General features: G+C 47.4%; 7 protein-coding genes across 7 annotated transcripts; 3 read left to right on the top strand and 4 right to left on the bottom strand.

Annotated features, from left to right (window-relative positions):
* Positions 1–223: 223 nt before the first annotated feature.
* On the bottom strand, positions 224–3,157 carry UA08_04141 (Vacuolar membrane protease; the record flags this gene model as incomplete). The annotated part of the gene is made up of 1 exon (XM_020266432.1): positions 224–3,157. The coding sequence occupies one exon, from the start codon at positions 3,155–3,157 to the stop codon at positions 224–226; it is 2,934 nt and encodes a 977-aa protein (XP_020120601.1).
* An 831-nt stretch (positions 3,158–3,988) lies between these two features.
* UA08_04140 (SCF E3 ubiquitin ligase complex F-box protein grrA) lies at positions 3,989–5,891 on the bottom strand (the record flags this gene model as incomplete). The annotated part of the gene is made up of 5 exons (XM_020266431.1): positions 3,989–4,351; positions 4,411–4,592; positions 4,764–4,999; positions 5,063–5,097; positions 5,163–5,891. 5 exons carry the CDS (start codon positions 5,889–5,891, stop codon positions 3,989–3,991), a joined length of 1,545 nt encoding a protein of 514 aa, XP_020120427.1.
* A 992-nt stretch (positions 5,892–6,883) lies between these two features.
* UA08_04139 (hypothetical protein) lies at positions 6,884–8,910 on the bottom strand (the record flags this gene model as incomplete). Its single annotated transcript, XM_020266430.1, has 5 exons — positions 6,884–7,194; positions 7,245–7,874; positions 7,950–8,396; positions 8,465–8,660; positions 8,764–8,910. The coding sequence occupies 5 exons, from the start codon at positions 8,908–8,910 to the stop codon at positions 6,884–6,886; spliced, it is 1,731 nt and encodes a 576-aa protein (XP_020120428.1).
* Positions 8,911–10,561: 1,651 nt separating this feature from the next.
* UA08_04138 (hypothetical protein) lies at positions 10,562–10,969 on the top strand (the record flags this gene model as incomplete). Its single annotated transcript, XM_020266427.1, has 2 exons — positions 10,562–10,578; positions 10,813–10,969. 2 exons carry the CDS (start codon positions 10,562–10,564, stop codon positions 10,967–10,969), a joined length of 174 nt encoding a protein of 57 aa, XP_020120431.1.
* Positions 10,970–11,635: 666 nt separating this feature from the next.
* Positions 11,636–12,682, bottom strand: UA08_04137 (60S ribosomal protein L16; the record flags this gene model as incomplete). Its single annotated transcript, XM_020266426.1, has 5 exons — positions 11,636–11,774; positions 11,851–12,109; positions 12,180–12,233; positions 12,376–12,511; positions 12,662–12,682. The coding sequence occupies 5 exons, from the start codon at positions 12,680–12,682 to the stop codon at positions 11,636–11,638; spliced, it is 609 nt and encodes a 202-aa protein (XP_020120432.1).
* Positions 12,683–12,994: 312 nt separating this feature from the next.
* On the top strand, positions 12,995–14,180 carry UA08_04136 (hypothetical protein; the record flags this gene model as incomplete). Its single annotated transcript, XM_020266425.1, has 2 exons — positions 12,995–13,196; positions 13,312–14,180. The coding sequence occupies 2 exons, from the start codon at positions 12,995–12,997 to the stop codon at positions 14,178–14,180; spliced, it is 1,071 nt and encodes a 356-aa protein (XP_020120429.1).
* A 3,791-nt stretch (positions 14,181–17,971) lies between these two features.
* On the top strand, positions 17,972–19,705 carry UA08_04135 (hypothetical protein; the record flags this gene model as incomplete). Its single annotated transcript, XM_020266424.1, has 1 exon — positions 17,972–19,705. One exon carries the CDS (start codon positions 17,972–17,974, stop codon positions 19,703–19,705), a length of 1,734 nt encoding a protein of 577 aa, XP_020120430.1.
* Positions 19,706–20,028: the final 323 nt, after the last annotated feature.

The raw sequence follows: 20,028 nt of genomic DNA, 5'->3' as shown, positions 1-20,028 counted from the left end.
TTTCTACTGGCGAGGACTAGAGGCAGGCATAATGGAAAGATAAGAAAAGGTCTGACAATTGGTGAATACACATGCATGCATCAATGTTTAGGGTCTGTCTCATTTAGAAAAAACTCATGTAGGAGCTAACGTAGACATAGACGTATATATACATAGATACACACACGTTACCATTCAAAAGGACACAACTTTATATTGCACAAGAGATAAACAAAAACTATCCTCACGCCTCGAAAGATCGACTTCCTTTCACCAACCCAGCATCGATCTTCGTAATGGCAGTCCAGTCCGGACTATACTGGATAACTTCATCGAGCGCCGGAATCAACCCCGGCGTATTTGCATCGCTCCAGAGACAGGTCGCTTTCCCAGTCAGAGTATCTGTATTATCATCCTCCTCTGGAGTCCACTCAACATCTACAATCCATTCATTCCCCCAAGTGCGGCTCCACAAGCGAATCTCTCGAATACCCCCTTCATCTTCCGGGGACGGATTACTCGGGAATCGGTTATCAATCGCCGAACCAGCGACGTGGAATTGAGAAAGGGGTTTATCAAACAACAGCACGCAGCCACGCGTATTCAAGCCGCCTATCTGGATCTGTGCACGGTTGTTTCTGTTTGGCTGCCCCGATACAAGTCGCGTGGCGCTGTATTTCACCCATTCGTTTAGTGGGGGCTCTTCCTCTTCGGAACCGGGTTTAGTAATAACGTGCGGCATAATGCTCTCCCAGGAGCATTCCGTTCTATCTAGCTTCGAGATGCAGGATACATTCTGACCATAGGTGCTGGGTATCGATGCAACAGCATCGTTGACAAACGGGGAAATACCGAGCAAGGATGCACGGTTCATACCACTATCAAGGTCCACTTCTTGCAAGAAAAAGAGCTTCAGTCGATTGTTGCCTGAGAAAGGAAATGCCGTAAGATTATAAATCAGGGTAGCAACGAACACAAAGAACAAGAAAGTGGGCACGTGGTATGTGTATCGATGGATGAAGGGAAGAGTAGGGGCGAGAAGTAGCGTAGTAAAGGCGGAGATTATCAGATACGGCATTAGAGCAGAACTGCCGTCCTGCGCGGTTTGGTTGACAGCTGCTGTGACAAGGAGACCGAGTTGCCCAATGAGAATGATCACAATGGGAGCAATCAGAAGAAACTGCAGGAGCCACGTCCATTTAGGCATATTTGCGCTCCAAGGCTGCTCGTAGCCGTATACATTGAAGTCTCGTGTTTCGAATTCATCAGTCGCTGACGTGGTTGCATCACCATCATCCTCTCCAGATCGCGTGTAATTGGCAAAGGTTGTTCGGTTCCCTCGCAGAAGAGACGTTGACTCGGTAGGCTCCTCGTCCTCTTGATGTTGATTAACAGATTCTGCACTGGGTGTCATAAGACGACTGCCACCGAGACTTGTCCGTCTTGAAGACGTCTGTCCGTTCAATCTGTTGGCGTATTCGCTCTTCCCAGGTAAAGAGAAAAGCTCCAGGTAAGAAATCCACGTTGCCAAAAAAGTCCCAAAAGCATAGAAAAGGACAAAATAGCCACTTGCAATACCATCCCGGTTTTCGTACACAGTAGTAATCACAAGGAGTACCCAAGTCAATATGAACATCCAAGTCAAGACGTATATACGGTGCAAAGCTGAGGGTCGAGCAAAATTTGCAATACGGGATAAAAACCACGCGACAAAAACCCACGCTGAAATCATCATGCTCCAGACTGCATATTCGCTGCTATGAGCGATCATGGGGTTGATTTTGGCCAATAGGTAAGCCAAACCCACAACACTTGCAGTAGTACTGACAAAGATAAATGGGAATCGGAAGAAACCCCTCCAGCCTCGTAGTGGTACATTGCCAAAGCCGTCGTCAACCGAAACGGAAATGCCAAACAAGTACATGCGATCCTGGTTGGCTAGAATAATACTTGTGATAAACAATGTCAGGGGGCCTACAATAAGCAGGGTGACCGAAAGTGCGAAGAGGGTATGTAGTTCAAACACTGCGAATGCGGTGCCAAATAAATCAAACCAGACAGCTACGGAGCCAGTTCCGCTGGGCACCTTTCCAGGCCCTTGCGGACGACCCTCAAAATCGCGACTGGTGTCCGAGACTAAGCCCTCAGTTGTAGCAACTGCAGCAGACAACATATGCCAGACAGACTGCTGGCTAGTATGCTTAGCATCGTCTTGATTCGTGTGATACCTGGCTCGGGGCTCCATAAAAGCAACGTCCAGACCACGCAGGCCCATGTCGCCCTCGAAGACAATATAATCCGTTTGGCTTCTGATCATGCCAGATTTGAATCCAGCATCCGAGAACACGCTGCCAAATGGGTATGGAGATCGTCCGTAGAACCTACTAACTTCGGTATCAGAGCTGCGAAACAACGTCGCCCGCCCACCGGCTCCAGCGCCTTCAAGATTCAGGAATGTGTGAGCCAATTTTGAGATAGGGTGCTGGCTATAGACACGTGCACCATTCAAAAAGTCTTCCTCCCCATTGTTGAAAAGCACAACAAGTCCTCGTAGAGGCTCATGTCCCGGCGTGGTGAAGTACTTGATGAGTTGCAGACATGAAATAACACCAACACCGTCATCAGTAGCGCCATAACCAGTCGAAACACTATCATAATGAGCATTAACAAGCACTCCACCTTTTCCTGAAGGGCTGAGGCCTGGTTCCTTCCACCACTCTCTCTTATCATCCTCGCGACCACGAATATATACCATGATATTTGTACCCTCGAAATATACCCCAAGGTGCGACTGAACAACGGTCAAATTCGATTGATTGTCATCAAAGACAAAGGTCTGAGGGGCATTCCGCTCTTGTTTTCCCTGGGCTTTCTTTACATCGCGCGCCGCCGCCGCATTTTCGTTCAATATCTCATCAATGCGACTCAACAGCCAGCTCCGCACGTCGTCATTATTCCGAGAATTGTACGGATGAAACCCGCTTGTCAAATGCTGTAGATCTTGCCATGCTTCGTGCAAGTCTAGGCCTTTCGGGTTCGAGGTCGGGATTGGAGGGAGAACATGCTCGACAACAATGAGCGGAATTATCAGTGCGACATAGATAAGAGTCACGGCAATCGTCACTGGCAAGCGATTGAACGCGAAGGGATTCCATCGCGCTGCCCTGGGGCGAGCCATGAATATCGCGACTTTCGATGAGTATGTGCTACGAGGACATCGGCTTGCGAAGCACACGCAGTGTCGACTTCCAAGGTTGAGTTGAGAGGAAACGAGGTTGGATTGAGCGGCGAGGGGACGTCGTAATTTAATTAGTAATACGGTAATACGGTAAGGCTTACACTCCTCATGCGGAGAATGGACAACTTGGGGGCAATAAAAGGCCGTTACCGTAAGAAACCTCCGTATTGATCCGTATTTCCGTAATCAATCGATTCCAGCGTCTATTAATTGATGCATATATGTAGTAAGTACTATGTATGTAGTGGATCAATGTACATAAGTTCCATAATTGATGCTTCAACTAAGAAACAGATATATGTCATTTAGATATGCCACTACGATCTATCTGTGCTGTGCCACCCACTATAGCCCGTCCGTGTCCCTTGGGCTCAAGTTAACAAATAAGTAAAAAAGAGAGGCGATGAGAAGGACGTTTTCATCTTTAGTCAAAACAAGCAAGGCGCTATAAATCTGATATGGGTATCAATTTGAAAACGCAAGAGGAAATTGCGAGGGCCGTACTATGGATCAATACTATGAGATAGTAGACACTGCACGAGCACAATATAGTAAGATGGATAACTGCATCCCATGATCATTTAGCCCGAAAAGCGAGGTATTCATTTGTCGGAAGGGAAAAAAAAGGTCGGAAAATTCTAGGTTCTAACGCTGCTGTGGTGAAGCGATAATCTCCATTTATGAAATGCCACTAGTGGTAAACAACGAGGGCGTCGGTCATAGTCTTATATATATGGAGTCGATGGACAATAGGTGAGGATAATGGGAGCTTTAACCGTGAGGAGGGCCGACTTCGATAATGCCATCGTCACCCATTTCATCGTCATCATCGCGAATAACTGTCGCACTCATCAACCCAGCGACCTGGTTCTCTTCTTCATCAAGCTCATCTTCATCGTCATACATCGTGGCTTCTGTTTCCGGGGGGTAAGGCACAGCGTTCCTGTTCAAATAGTCGCGTAGTTTCACGACACCGTCTCCGCTAAAGACGCAAAAGACCTCGCGTTGCTGCTGAGTAAACTCAGAAGGTGCATCTCGGCAAAAAGCGGTTAGGTCTTCGTGTAAGAATGCCTGGACCCCAGTGAGACTGAGATGGGTCAAACGCGGGCAATAATTGAGAAGTGCGTGAATTCCCTGCAGTTTCCAAGTTAGCTGGGATAACTACTTCAACAACTCCGTGGATATTAACGTACTTCCATGGTTAGATTCACACAGTAACTGAGATGTACTCGTTCCAGGCAGCTTGAACCAATATGGTGTGGCGCTGCTCTCGAACGAGCAAGAGCCAAAATACTCCAATCAGTGATTGCTTGACACTTAACCAAGCCTATTCGTTTCAACTTTGGTAGGGTTGCCAGTTGTTGAACGCTGGCATCTGTAAGCAGGTTGCAGCATGCTAGGTCGATGTACCTAATACGGTTGCAGGATTTTACAAGCTGAGAGACAGCCTCATCGGTCACGTTCGAGCAGTGGCCCAGGTGTATAAGGTGCAGGTTTTTGCCTAACTTGCAGATGGCGTACACAGCACGGTCTGTGATGAACCTACACTTGTTGAGGACAAGATGCCGTAATCGAGGAGCCGTGTCAGTGATGCGCTCAATAGCATCGTCTCTTATGCGTTCACAGGCTGTGAGATCCAATACGCGTAGGGTTTCAAACAAGGAATTCGGAGGAAGTTTAAGAAAGGCCGAATCATCAATCTCAACGCAATGAGCCAAACATACTTCTCTCATGTTACGCAAAAAGGACAATAGAGCTGTCACCGATCGACTTGTAATCTGCCTGCAATCATGCAGATTGATCTCCAGTATGGACGGGCAGTTTTCTGCGTAAGAAAGAACAGACCTGTCCGTGACCTGAGTCACGCCGTTCAATTTGAGCTGTAGCTGCAAGTTAGCTATCGATCTCGTCAAATGAAAGGGACTAATGTCAAAAAGAGACTGACTCTTTTTAGATGTTTGCAGCTCTGCGATATAACCACCAGTGACTCATCGGTTATTTTGGTGCAACCGGTAATATTCAACCCTTGTAGACGGGGACAGTTCTTGGCTACTATGTACAAAAAGTTGTCCGTCAAAGACCGGAGATCGGAGACATCCAGAGCTTGGAGATGCCGATTGCCCTCCACTATTTCCGATACGCCTCTGTCTGTTAACTTGAAGCAGTTCGTTAAAGTCAAGCGATCAACCCGTTTGCACTCTGCAAATGACAACAATTCAGCGTCGGTAACTTTGCTCGCCAGAGCGGTTAGATTAAGACGCCTAATTAACTCTGAATATGGGAAGAAGCTATTGTTTTTGCGAACAGAATTCACGATGCGCATCAGGTTGTCCAAACGGTTGCACAATGGTCGATGCCAAAGGATGCCGACACAATTGGCAGCCCATTTTCGACACACTAGCATGCAGTGGAGCATGTCCGCAGACGAGCTGAGTTTTGAGAATATTGAAATGAGTATTTCCGGGGGGAGACGCCCGATCGGGGGTATAATGATATCCGGCTCATTGCTACCGTTTTGTCCACGATATGTCGCTATCCCAATAGAAGACTGGGAATCATTCGCTTGGGCAAAGAAATCGGTATCATCGTCGGCAGCGCGCTCCGGTGAGCTCGACGTTGAGGATTCGGAGGGGCTCTTGCTCGAAGATCGAGCAGCACCTCGGGAGCGGTGCATTCTTGGGCGACTGGCTCTTTACAAACGAGTCGGGTCTGTTGTATCTTTCTATGATCAGGGAGCTATCCCTGTCAAAGAAAAGCTTCTGGATACACCGTATCAAGAGGCCTTCGGGGACGAGGCTGTAATCTTGCTTCGGTGTATTATAAATCTAATCAGGTAGATGTACCTCTCATACCAACAAGCACCTCCTTCCTTTCACACTGAAGATCAAGCGATAATCTCGTCGGTCGGTTCCAACACGGAGTCGAAGTTCTTCAGAGTTATGAAAGCAGTTCGTTCTAGCTGGGGTCACACCAAAATCGATTGAACTGGGCTGAATGGCTTGCCCTTCGGATCGTAGCAAAGGCCTGTCGGTCAGGATTAGGATGGCGAGTTCCGGTGGAAAAGACGAGGCTCGCTATATGTCTCGCCACAGAAGCAACGATGAAGGTTGCGGAATGTCAATAATCAAAAATAAATGACCGAGCCAGATAGAATGGATGGTTCGGAGGTCGTTTACCTAGGTATGGCCGAGATGCTAGCAAGGGCAATTGGAACTAGTGTTAGAAGAAGGGGAGCAAGGTGGGATGCGGGATGCTTGCCCAAGGCCCCAAGGCAGCCAACCACCGGCGGAGTTTTCCCACCACGGAAACGTCAGCTAGGATTACTCTACAGGGAGCACTGCATGTCGACTACGCTGCCTCCTCGCGTTGTTTATAGATATCGATGGAATATTAATATCTTCGAGCGTTTCCTCCACGCTGGAAGATATCGGATTGGGAGGGCATATGATATAATATGCAACAAATGCATATAGCCAAAGAGAATCTATCCACCAGGAGAAAAAGAAATGAAAGAGACCATGTATCAAGACGCTCTGCCTCATTCAGCGCAAACTATCACTACAGAAGAGTGTTCTTCCTGGTCACGAAAGCGAGTCGCCAGAGTATCAATCAAGTATTGATGCCTCGTCAAAGAAATATATTCCGTGTCTGGGGAGTTTCGCCTATCTATAGTTCTCGCACCCCTCCCTTGGCCCATTCTCGAAGAACATTTTTCTTGACCTTGCCAGTGCTAGTTTTTGGGAGTTCTGGGACAGTTTCAACCTCGCGAGGAACCATAAACTTGCTGATGCCACGCGCATTCTTAGCCCACGTGATAACATCAGGCCCAGTGACATGTTTGCCTGGTTGTACTGTGACGAACGCCTTTGGTCTCTCTCCCCAGTGGGAGTCAGGCACGGCAACAACACCCACCTCGAGAATGTCTGGATGAGTGACCAACATCGATTCTAACGCTACTGAGGATATGTTTTCGCCGCCTATGTTTATTTGTGAGCCAAGTGTTATTTCCCGTATACGAAGTACGTACCACTGATAATGATATCCTTGGCTCTATCCATGATTTGAATAGCCCCATCTGGGTGCCAGACTGCCAGATCCCCTGAGTGAAGCACTCCGCCTGCAAATAGCTTATGTGTGGCTTCTGGATCTTTGTAGTAGCCCTTTGCACAAATATTGCCAACAAACACTATTTCTCCCAGCTCAAGACCATTCCGTTGTACGTCTTCAATAGTGCCCTCCGGCAGATCCGTCTTGATGACGCGGATAGGGAGACTTGTGACGAAGCCATGACCCTGACGAGCCATTCTTTTATACTTCTCACTGTCAGGAAGTGTGTCCCAGATGGGCATATGATAACCTTTGGTGATGGGACCGTAAGTTTCTGTCATGCCGTAGACATGCACTGGGTGCAGGTTGAGGTTCGTCATCTGTTCAAACAAATGTGCCGATGGCGGACTAGCAGCCACAGTAACCCTTACTGGATCTGGGAGCCTTGCCGCTTCTTTCGCGGTACATAAGAGCGTGTTAACTGTCGGAGCGGCATTGAAATGCGTTACATGCTCATCCTTCAGTAGACGCCAGATATAAGGATAATCGATCTTTCGTAGGCAATAGTGAGTGCCTCTGACTGCCGTAACTGCCCATGGAAATGTCCAACCTACAAGGTGAGACTAGCATTAGCATTATGTAGTTGCGTGTTTTTTGTGCAACCAGAGGGTCCTGGGATACTAACCCATGGCATGGAACATAGGCAAAGTCCACAAATATCTACAGCGTCCTGTATTATAATTCAGTCCGGATTCGATAATGTTGCCCAATGAAGCTAGATATGACCCTCGATGAGTGTAATCAACTCCCTTTGGACGCGCGGTAGTACCACTAGTGTAAGCGAGAGCAATAGTTGAGTTTTCGTCGGCAGCCTGCGCCTCTAGACCTTTCCATCCTCGCCCTCCCGTGTCTGTGTCATACTGCAAGCCTTCCAAAATGGCAGCATCAAAAGGCCCACTCAACTCGCCTTCTGTTGCATCCGTGTCCGTATCAATCAAGAGCGGTATATTTGGGTGCTCCCCCTTAAACAATTCTAGAAGAAATATATATTCCTCATCAACAATAATCATCTCCACATCAGAATGCACAAATATATAACTGACATCTTCCGGTTTCAGGCGATAATTCACAGCTGTAACAGCATAGTCTCATATTAGATAGCCATAATCAATTGAAGCTTTGTCAATAGAAGACACTGACCAACATTGACGGCACCGGCCGCTGCAATGCCGAATATAGACTCTAAAAAAGCAGGGGTGTTTGGTGCCAAGATGCCCACACGCTTAAATTTATGCTTCTTGAGGTAGTACGCAAGTCCGCGCGCGCGATCTGCGGCCTCAATGTAACTTCTGCGCAGGACCTTGTTGTTTGCAGTCAAGTGGTATATAGCTTCGGCCTGGCATTGAGTTTGGTGTCGTCAGAATGGGGATTTAACCAAAATTGTAGGATCTATGTGCTTTTTTCTGAACCGTAAGTATAGACATTGAGAAAGTACGTACATCGGGCTCAATGGCCGCTGTACGCGGAAGAAAGAATGTAGGCGAGAGCGTGTGGTGGTTGACTTTCTTGCCTTCCCGGTGCTCGACATGGGATGATGGAAGGAAGTGGCCGAGGAGGCTAGATAGACGGGAGTTCGGCGATGACATGGCTTTTGCAGCATAGATATATATATGTCAACGAATCTCTTTAAGTATATAATGAATCATTCAGCATAGGAAGAATGAATGCTAAGCTATCGTACTCTCCAGGGCCCGCGGATATTCTTGCGGGGAAGCCGACTAGCGATTCCCGTTGCGGTTAGCATCTGGGGACGGCCCCCACTATTCCTACTACGGATATATAGATTATTGCGCTATACCATATACGTCTTAGCCTCGAGGATCTTATGTTTTATGCGCAAACTATACACTCCCTGCCCAGGTCTACGAGGTGAACCCCTATAACTCTTCATTAATCTCTTAATGGTGATACCGCAAATCATGTGGCAGGTGTCTTATGATCCACTGACTGTGGCTTCATCAAATTCCACATCTCGGCCATTTTCATGTCCCATGATAGGCCAATCTTCTGCCTAGATCCATCTTTCTCGGAAACTGTATGAGATCAAACAGTAATTGATACATCTCTCTTCTTGTAGGTTCTATACACCCAAAGCAAGAAATATCTCACCTTTGCACTTGTTTCATTTTCGAAGCTGCTCACCTATATCACATACAAGCGAACCCCCTTCAGCTCCATTACGTTGCTACTGTCACCCTTCGAAACACGCATAATGGCTATTTTGGAGCAGGTCAGCATCGATGATTCTTTTGCAAAAGAAGGCGACTAACGATGTTTCTAACCGCTGATGTATATCACAGCGACTGGATCGTCGATCTCATTTTCGGTATCTGTGCCGGACTAGATACCTAGGTAGCCTTTGGGATTTACATGTGGTGCCGTCATCGAAATCTTAAAAAATCAAAAAGGATATCGAAGCGGATTTTGGAATGGATCCTGCGAAGACCCTAGCAACATTAGATTACAATACTAGTCTGGAAAAGGATCCAGATGCCAAACTTAAGTCTCAATACTTCTCCCTGCATAGATCTCGAAGCCAAAAAAACTTCTTAGTGATTATGAGAACCCTCTTTCAGACATCTCGTCTCTATCAATTGGAGAATCTTAAAAATCTACGAGTCAGCTACATATAATCTACTATTTCCTATGTCTATGGGGCCATTCTTCCTAAGTATGGCTGGATCCGGGCCGAACTGGCTTGTTCTTTTTCAGACGACAACTACTGTGCTTTACACGCAATACATGACGGCTGACGACTTCGCTTGATGACTATGCAAAATATATCGACCGAAATACAGCCATTTAGTTGATTACGGTCTTGGAAGGCACAAGGTACCGCTGCGTAGTATAGAGACTATAGGTTCTAGTCTCTTCGGATTCCCTCACGGATCAAAAATAAAAACCCATATGCGCTGACCAACGGCTTTTGAATCTCGTACTTGAGAAACGAACATGTTCTAGAGAAAGTAAACATCAATTGGCATGTCCCATGGTGGGCCAGTCTTCTGCCCCTAAATCCATCTTCCTGGGAATTGTAAGTAATTAGCCTTTAATTTGTACATCATCCATCTCAATGCCCTTGCCATAGTCGATACTGGTGCCTACCAGGCTCTAAACCCCAGACCACTCTTCTCTCCCCGGCTCTTCCTTTGTCATTCTGGATGATATACACCCGAGATTGTCTGTATTGAATTAGACATTCATATAAGTAGCTGCCTCCCTTTTTCAGAAAACAAAATGGCTGCCGACGCTGAGTAAGTTGGTCATCAGTAGTTTTTCCATCTCTAGGATAGAAAAGGAAAGTTAGAGGCTGGTATACACTATAGCACGGTGATCGGGATTATCTTAACCTTTAGCGGACCAATCATAATTGGACTTGTCGTTTTGGTCATGATAGTTATTTGCATTTACCGGTGCTGTATCAAACTGTGCAGTAGACGAACATCTCTGGATATCGAAATAACTGCTGGTACTACTACTTCTAGTAGTACTGCGAATGCCTCAGAATCGCATTCACATACTAGTGGCTCCTCGTATATGGATTATGGCCTCCCAGGATATCAGAAGTCTGTCATTAAAGCAGAATTAGTTATTCTTAATGTTATCAATGCCCTAATTTTCTCTCCGCATGTGGTTCCACGCTAAAAGAGCTAGTTCTTAGCAATGGCGAACATCTTATTTCAAATATCTTGTCTCTATCGGTGTAGTAAATTTGAACTTACGAGACATGCACATCTATTTGGCTAGTGCTTGCTCAGCTTCCAAGATCCAGAAAATAGAAAGTTCCTCGAAGAAATTGGTGCACGCAATATGAGGTTAATTGCTTCATTTGATCATCATATAGAATCCATCGACCGGGACAACTCGAAGATCATATCCTGGTCTCTTTTCGTATCTGGAAAAAGCACGTTGTTCTACGGAAATTAACATCAATTGGAACTTCTTCAAAAAATTCTTCGAATTATTGATTGCGCCATAGGGAAATATAAGTATTCAAGGCGGCACTATGTCATGCTAGAATCATCATGCGTTTTTTGCCCGGGGCGACTCCGCGTTGGGAATCCCCTTTCCTAGGCTATATCCCCATGTCCATTACCAGCATGCCTGACTTGTTTGAATGATGACGTTATTTTTTATTTCATGATCAAATGAAAAAAAGGGAGCGTGGTAAAAGTGGTCAGGGTTTTGCTGTACGGTTTCTCTGATCCTTTTTTAAAACCATAGTTGCATCACCCGGTCCACCACCACATCGTTTCCAGACACTGCCCAACAACCACACCACCTTCACCACCATCCGACCACAAAAACCGCTTAGTAGCCGAATTCGGCCAATTGGCTCTTGACCTTCTCGTCAACCTTGGCCGATTTCTGGGCTTGAGCGAGCTGTCGTCGGATAGCCTTCTTGCGCTCGTAGTATGCTGAGCTCTTGACCTTCCTCCGCTCCTCGAGTCTGATAGACAAAACATGTTAGTAGCGTATTCGCTTGCTATACCTCTTCTTCTCCATCAAGGATAATTATGCCATACCTAGAAACAACATCCTGGTACTTCCAGCCGACCTCGTGGCTGAGACGGCCAACGGTGCAGTACTTGCGACCAGGCTTCAAGCGGAGCACACGCAGAGCCTGGGGAACAACAACACGCTTCTTCTTGTCGTAAGGAGGAGGGACACCCTCGAAAACCTTAAGTCTCTCCATGGCGGCGGCACCACGGGCGGTCTTGTGGGGGATCATGCCGCGGACGGTCTTGTAGAGAATGCGAGAGGGAGCACGGAAGTGGAAAGGACCTGCACAATAATTGATGAGCCATCGCAGATATAGTAAACGCCGGTAGGTGCATGTTTTTTCTCTGCTTACCTCCACGGGTTGGGTTGAAACGAGTGGCCTTGCGAAGGTAGGCATGGTACTTGACTATAACGCAAATCCTCAGTCAGCTTCTGTTGTTTCACATAGTATTCCCATTCTCGTAGAAGACGTCTCGAAATTGATGGCGGCCCTCCATACACAGGAGGAGAAAAAATATGCTCGAAAAGAAAAAACTCAATTGACGTACGCTTTGCGCGGAAGAATTCGCCGGAGATGTTGAGGGCTTCACATCGAACGACGACGATCTTCTGGCCGTTGAGCAACTGCTTTGCAATGATGCTGGCCAGGCGACCCAAGAGGTGTCCCTTGCCGTCGATAACGACCTGTAGAATGGAAAAGAAAGCCATGATATTAGCCCGATGCGCTTCTTCTCAATCACCCACCCATCCATCCATCCATCCATCCAAAGAAATTTGCAACACCGTTCTCCCAAAAGTGATCAACGACCGTCTGGATTGGGGGAAAAAACGTACAACTGGCTCGAATGTGGACATCCTGCTCTTGTCACCGGGTTTCTACTCGAATAATATCCAGCAAGTCGAAGGGCTGGTTGTTGGCGCGATGGGTTGTCGTCGGTCTCGAGTTGAGAGTCGGTCTCGCTTGATTGAGGTGTTCTTAGCGGCAAAAATGGTGCGCTAGGGCAACGAGCCCTATTGCCCTGCCGCCAAGCCCGTCTGGGCGACAGCGGACCCAAAGTCACGTGAGACAATGCTTATCATTTGCTACCGTATGTTTTCTTATCAACGATCCTAAGATCCTTGCTATCTTTGGTAGGCTACCTAGCTAGGTTCTTACAACTGCCTAGAATGGCCCAGCATCGCAAGACCCGTATTGTTTGCGTGTCGGATACCCATGGCTATGCTCCAGCAGAAGCAGGCTTTGCCTTGCCCCGTGGCGATGTTCTGATACACGCCGGAGACCTTTCAAACAGAGGAACTAAGCCGGAACTTGAACGAACGTTCAAGTGGATTGAGGAGGCAGATTATGAAGTGAAAATTGTAATTGCCGGTCAGTCGTAAGATTAGCCGAGGACTCACTTGAGTGGATGATGAAAGAAACCATCATTTCTATTTGCTGTTAAAAAAAATGAAGACTGCGACTGAAACGTAGAAATCAACAATAGGAAATCACGATGTCTCCCTGGACCCAGCGTTCTATGCCGAACATGGATCAGAATTTCACTCGGACAAAGAGCACGCGACATCAATTGACCTAGTCAACAAATCAAAGGGGGGGATAATCTTCCTTAATCACGAATCTGCTCTGATCAGATTGACACGACCAGATGGTCCACGCACAATGTTCAAAGTCTTTGGATCCCCCTTTTCACGATTCTCTGGCCTTTGGGCCTTCGGATATTCTGCTTCATCGGCAGAGGATGGTCGCAGATTATGGTGTCAAATTCCGTCCGACACCGATATATTGGTGACACATACACCTCCATTAGGGCTTTGTGATCGACGCAGCTTAAGCGATCACATTAATATTGATGATGATAGTGGAATCGAGACCGTAGATCAAAAGCACGGCTGCGAACAATTATTACATGCTATGGCTAGTGTTCGACCAATGCTAGCTGTCTGCGGACATGTACACGAGGGTCGAGGGTATCAAAGAGTAATGTGGACTGAAAAAGACAATAATGTCGGACCAGCGATAGTTGATGAAGACACGACGCCGTTGCCCTCTTCAGATAGCAAGAAACAGAGTCTTATTGACCTTACCGGGAAAAAGCAGAGACTATTGCAAAACACAAGCAGGTGTGCAACCGCCTTGGTACGCGAAACTCACAAGGAGCATTCATCATCGTCAGGTACTCTGAATCGTGATGATGATGAAGATGATGACGAGAATGCTAGGAAGCCCTTACGGAAAGAGACATGTATTGTCAATGCTGCTATTATGGCCAAGAGTTGGCCTTATGTTGGCGGCAAGGCGTTCAATCGGCCTATTATAGTTGATATTAATCTCCCAGTTTGGAATCATCCATAGTTTGTTTACTAATGAGTCCTACTTAGGTATAGGCAAAGCGACTACAAATATAGTACAGACTTGAAATATCTAGAAACATCTATTGGAAGCAATATGCCAATTGCTATTTTGGATATCGGTATGACATCTCGCCTTGTCCTCATTAACACCATTGTCGATCCGGATGCGTCAATGCATTTGATACTTGAGTAGTTAGAGAAATAGTCTGTATTATTTTTATACTAGCACCATTCTAACCGCCCAACTTCATCAAGGTATCATCCGGTTTCCCCGTAACCGCCCCTACCAACAATAGTACATAACACTTGCATGTACCTAGACACTTCCAAGTGTATAATGGCCTGCTGGCCGGTCGTCACGAGATAGACACCCTGCGGTGTGCACAGCCATGAAAGTGGTCAGTTCTGTAGTTTTCACTAGCAGCATTTAGTCCGTAACTGTTATCATCCATGACTGAAAAAACGGTATAATCTTCTGACCCAAAGTTCATGCTTGTGTTTTAAAGTATGAAGTTTAATGAGCATACGTTATTATCTGCTAATTGCCTCAGATTTTTGTGACTCGGTCAGCGAATGGTGCAGCTTGAGTGCATGACCGGGCTGCATGACCGCCTCATTTGTCTGTCTTTGTCTGGGTCTCTAACAGAATATGTTCAATACCATACACACGCCGTACGTGGGAGGGGATGGTGGGTCACCCGCTACGGGTGTTCCCGCCAATCGATAAGAGATTTATTCAACATCCGACTCCGTACGGGTACATACATACGGAGTACGCCGTACTCAGTTGATCCGGATAGTAAAGACTTGTTAATATTACAGGACCATGCAGGGTACGAGAAGTACATATTCCTGTTTGCTCGTCTCGTCTCAGATGGATCCCACTGGATGACCTTTGCTACCTGTTTGGGTATTTAGATTATCTCTGATTGGACCGAATAATTCCGCAAAGTAATAATGGAGAAAATCAATTTCGCTCAGACATTGACTCTATTCGCTAAGCTAGCTTCACCGAGACTAAAAATTGTTCTTCTTGTCTGGTGCATATATTCTCATAGTCTGTCGTAGATATTTGCTATAGCGAAGTATAATATGTTTCATATTATGATGTTGATTGTTGAAAATCATGACAATGGCAAATCGACCAAATGGCAACTTAGGATAGGAGCGTCGTCGCCTATCAAAGCTAAATCCAAATAAATTGTGACCTGACAACTCACAGATCCGCTGTAGTACCTGTCCGTAAGCATGGCAAAGGCTCACTGCATAAGCGTTGTGTGGCATCGGGTTGGCTGCCTTCTAGAAACGAAAAAAAAAAAGACAATAGCTATTCAGGTAGCTATTGGCGGAAGGTTATTATTCAGAACTTTCAATAAGAGCTGAGGATATTGCTTTAATATTCTCGTTCTGTTTGCCTCAATGGGCATGTTTTGGTGGAGTGACTTCGGCGGCGCAGTACTAGTACGTAGTACGTAGTACGTGGTTGGCAATATGAGACAGCCGAGGGGCCAATCACTTGGGCTCATCTCAAACTTATCCTTGGTGGAGCTGCTGTCGCTGAAGAAGACAGTGATACTGTGATAGTGATATAGAGAGGGGCTGATGATAGGTCTACGTCCAGGCGTGTCGCGGGGTGATAGTGACAGCCAAGGAGCAGCCAGCCAATCGGCGGCGAGCATCGGATACGGCGTGGTAATACTAATACGTACCGTGGGAGTCGAAAGCCATCGTGGTGCATTCCCGATTTGGAGGGTCGCAGTTGCCAATCGCCAACCGGCCGCAGCAGGGACAGAGTGGAGCGTCGATTGGCTGCATGCCAGAGCGGGACTCGCCCCGCTGCTGGCGAGATCATTGGCTGGCGAATGCTGTGGCCAGAGAATTAAAATACGTCTAGTTCAGACTGGGCTAGACCAGTCTAAAACAAACAGGGCAAACAGGCTAACAACCGACAGTCCGGTTTTCTCTCCCCCTTGGACATACATGCCTGCCAACACGCGGACTGTGCTTTGCAACAGAGTTTGTACACGACAGGACGATAGAGCACAATAGTCCTTGTTGCCTGCTTCGGGCTCAAACCGGATGACGAAACCAGCCTACTCTTGATCCTCCCCGGTAAGCTTTGGGGCCGGGAAGGCTGTCCACGAGTGCCCAGTGTCAACAACATAAGTTAAGAAATTAATTAACTAGTTAACTGCCCATCTTTCTTACCTGACTAAGACCCAAGACTGAAACACCAATCAATGCATGCTCTGTTGCAAGGCGTCTAGCCTTTGACCTCTTCTTTCTTTTTGTTCCTCCTGATAGTGGCTGAAGAAAAACCCGGAAGCAACGGGTAAAGCGATCTGGCTGACCCAGGCTTGACGCTTCACTCGTCGACTCGTATATGAACAGCCTCTCTGATCGATGCAAAATGATATAGGGGAGTTGCATTCAAATAAATAGATACATAACCGTGTACGTTACTCATAGGAAGATCGATGTGGAGTGATGAACGGATCAGAAGATCTCCCCAGGCTAGAAGGTTCTCACGACATCACACATATTTGTTTGACGTCAGATCAGTTTTTCAGATGATCTCATATGGATCACGCACTGATCCAGAGTGCTTGACATCTAGATATATCTAACTCGAAGCCGTGACACCGGCCAAGGCGCATTCCAAAGTGCTCGTTGCGTGGTTCCCTAGAACCAAGCGCTTTGTTGTGAACCAACCCCACGGCGGTTGCAACAGCGGGGTCTTTGCAGCGAAACATTCCCTTCCACGCATGCCCTTCGGGAGCAGCCAAAGTTCATGATTCATTATCACCATTTTTAGCCCGGTATTAGTATCATTGACCGCCCCGTAAGAAGATAGAGATAGAGAGAGAAAGGACGACAGTGTTGCTTGGGCAGCCCTCACCGCTGCTTTAACCAGAGACAACTCGAGCTTACGGGCGTTTCATCCCATCGGTAATCAGGTATCAACTACTGAAGCACCTGGGGACTCGATTTATACCCTGCATTCTTTGCGCCGAACCCTTCAGCGCCTTCTCTCACGCGTTACTGCTTAGGGTGTCATACCAGACTTGGGTTCTCACGCTGAATAAGAAAACGGGCTAGGCAGGCGCTGAACAAGCCAAAGCAACAAAGACCGGCGACGCACATCTGATTCCCGTTCAGGCCGTGACTAGCAGCGGATCTACATTTGTTTTTTCTGTCCGTTTCTTTTCGCCTCTTCGCCTCCAAGATCACGAGATTAAATTACCATTACCACCGGTACGTACGGTAACGCGCGAGTGGAACTTGCTGCGGCAGGTGGGCCACTCATGCTTTGGGTCTAGCACGCTGTTGGTTACGTATTTTACGACCTGGGTTGAAGTTGCCATCCGCCGCCGCCCGGAAATACTGCCACCCCGGGCTCGTCCATCTTCTGTCCGTTCCTGGATCCTGAAATCAACATCAAGTCAAGTCTTATCCCTCGACCGTGCCGCCTCTGCCGAGAGACGAGCCTGTGTGATCCATCCTTCTCGCATCTTCAATCGCTGCCCGCTCTTGCTCTCTGATTCACCTCGCGGCTGCTTGAACGAGTCCGAGTGACGAAGCATTATGTGTTGACTGCTGTCTCGTTACTCATTGCAGTGACGTTCGCCTCCCAGTCGGAAGCCTGAATCATACTGTGAATCATCTCTCTGGTCAATACGCATTATTTCACAAGGCTGTGTGTTCTTTTCTCCTTGCCTTTTTCTAACTCTCATCGACTGTCCTACCTACCCATGATATCACGCTTACCCCACCGCACAACCATTGAACAACATGTCCAGAAACTTGCCCGATTTCGATCCTTATGCCGTGTTGGGGGTTGATAAAAACGCTTCTCCGTCGGAGATCAAGACCGCTTACCGCAAACTCATTCTGAAATGTCATCCTGATAAGATCCAAGACCCCTCGCTCCGGTCCAAGGCCGTTGACGATTTCCAGAAAGTACAAGAGTCCTATGAAATTCTGGGCGATGACGCTCGCCGCCAACTTCACGACCAAGAAGTTCGTCTAGCAGACTTGAGATCTCAGCTCAAGGCACAGAAGGCCTCTGCGGACAGCTACTCGTCTTCCAGAGGTACTTCAAGCAGGGAGTTCCGCGACGGACGCATGTACGAAGAGCGTGTCCCAGCCGACGCTTTCTTCACCGACAGCGATGAAGCACGGTACGCCGAAGAACCTTTAACTTATTCTCACAAATATAGCGACAGCGCCAAGCGCCCCCATACCAAGGCAACCGAGGAGAAGAAGAAGTCCAAAACCACTCCTACTACGACATCCAGTCCAAGATTTTCAAAGCAAAGTGACCGTGAATATACAAGAGCCACCCACCATGATCGTGCTAAAGTTCGGACCAAGGAACGCCGTCGCGACGTCTCCGATAAATACGAGCGTAAGAACGCCGCGTACGTTATCAGTGATGCGGAGGATGTCTCCGGCTCCGATGTGGAGCCGGCACATTACAGGACCAGAGTTGAGCCAGAGTCACGATACTCAACGCGTGACTCTCGACGCAGCAAAACAGACTCTGTTCCTTCTTACGCATCCCGGCGTCGTAGATATGATTCAGAATCAGAGACGGATGATGAAGGTGACTATGACGCAGCATCTGAATTGAAGTTTGATACTCAAGAGAATTTCGCCAAAGAGTACATCAGTCGAAAGAAGGATCCTGTCATTCAGGTGGATAGAAAGCCTCGTTCGTCTCGACATACGGGCTACGATGACCGTGATCGTCACTACTCGGAGCGCTCCGAGCGTGATAGCACCCGATACTCTAGTCGTTCTTACAGCAGGACGGACAATGTCCACGTGACTGAATCCTCAGCGACTCACGCATCTCGAAGATCTCACGAGCGCCTGAGTTCACCATCTCGAGGATATGAGCGTGAGCGACCTGTTCCAACCATGTCGTCGTCAACGTCCTCATCTCAAAGAGTCTCGTCATCTCGCGCTCCTCCTCCTCCAGTTTCTCGGTCTGCTACAGCGCCTTATCCTCGTACTACTCGTCGCGAGGGCTCAAGTCGTTCCGAGTCCAATGTGCTACCAACTTTGGTCAACATGGTCTCTGGGCTGAAGGGAGATACAATACTTCACTCGCGGCCTCGTCCCCGTGCCGCCGAGAGGAATGACTCTGGATATTCGAGCGGTCCTGGTACACCGGAGATGGCTCAAGGCCCCAGTAGCGCTTCGAGGATAAATCGATACAAAGTTGTAGAACCACACGAGGAGAGGGAAACCGTTATTGTGGAACCTATAGAACCTCGCTATCGCGACTCTCCACCTCCCACACCACGATCTGAACGAGAGCGAGAGCGTTCATCAATGTCGAGTAGAACGTCCAAACCCACACGCACGTACACTTACGAACATGAACCTGAAGTTCGCACAGTGCGGCCTGCCGCAGTGTCGTCAAAGTCTACATCCTCAACTCGTCCACTCTACCGTGAGATTCGGCAATCACCTGAAATTGTATTTGAAGGACGGCGTTATCGACAACCAGCCTATTGAGGCTGGGAAACATAATAATTTCAAAATCGACAGAATATTTCCTGATAGCAAGAGCTTCGCATGCTTCTTGCGCTTTTTATTTCCCTCCTGCCTTACAATCTTGTCAATTTTCGCATTTCCTTTGGCAACGAATTTTTTTTTCCTTCTCTTTCCAACCGACGTTGGATGGAATTCATCAATACAGCGAATTGCATAAATATCATATGACCTACTGACAAGATGAGGTCCCCAACTGGCCAGACCAGTTGGTACTACTACTACTATTGTCTAAACTGCATCAGGTGCATCAGGCGGGGCACATAGGGGGAACATTCGGTAAGGGG

This window comes from Talaromyces atroroseus (genome assembly GCF_001907595.1).
Source record: "Talaromyces atroroseus strain IBT 11181 chromosome Unknown scaffold_4, whole genome shotgun sequence".
In the NCBI taxonomy this organism is placed as follows: domain Eukaryota; kingdom Fungi; phylum Ascomycota; class Eurotiomycetes; order Eurotiales; family Trichocomaceae; genus Talaromyces; species Talaromyces atroroseus.
The sequence above is the reverse complement of the archived record's forward strand: the minus strand, read 5'-3'. Positions and strand labels throughout refer to the sequence as shown.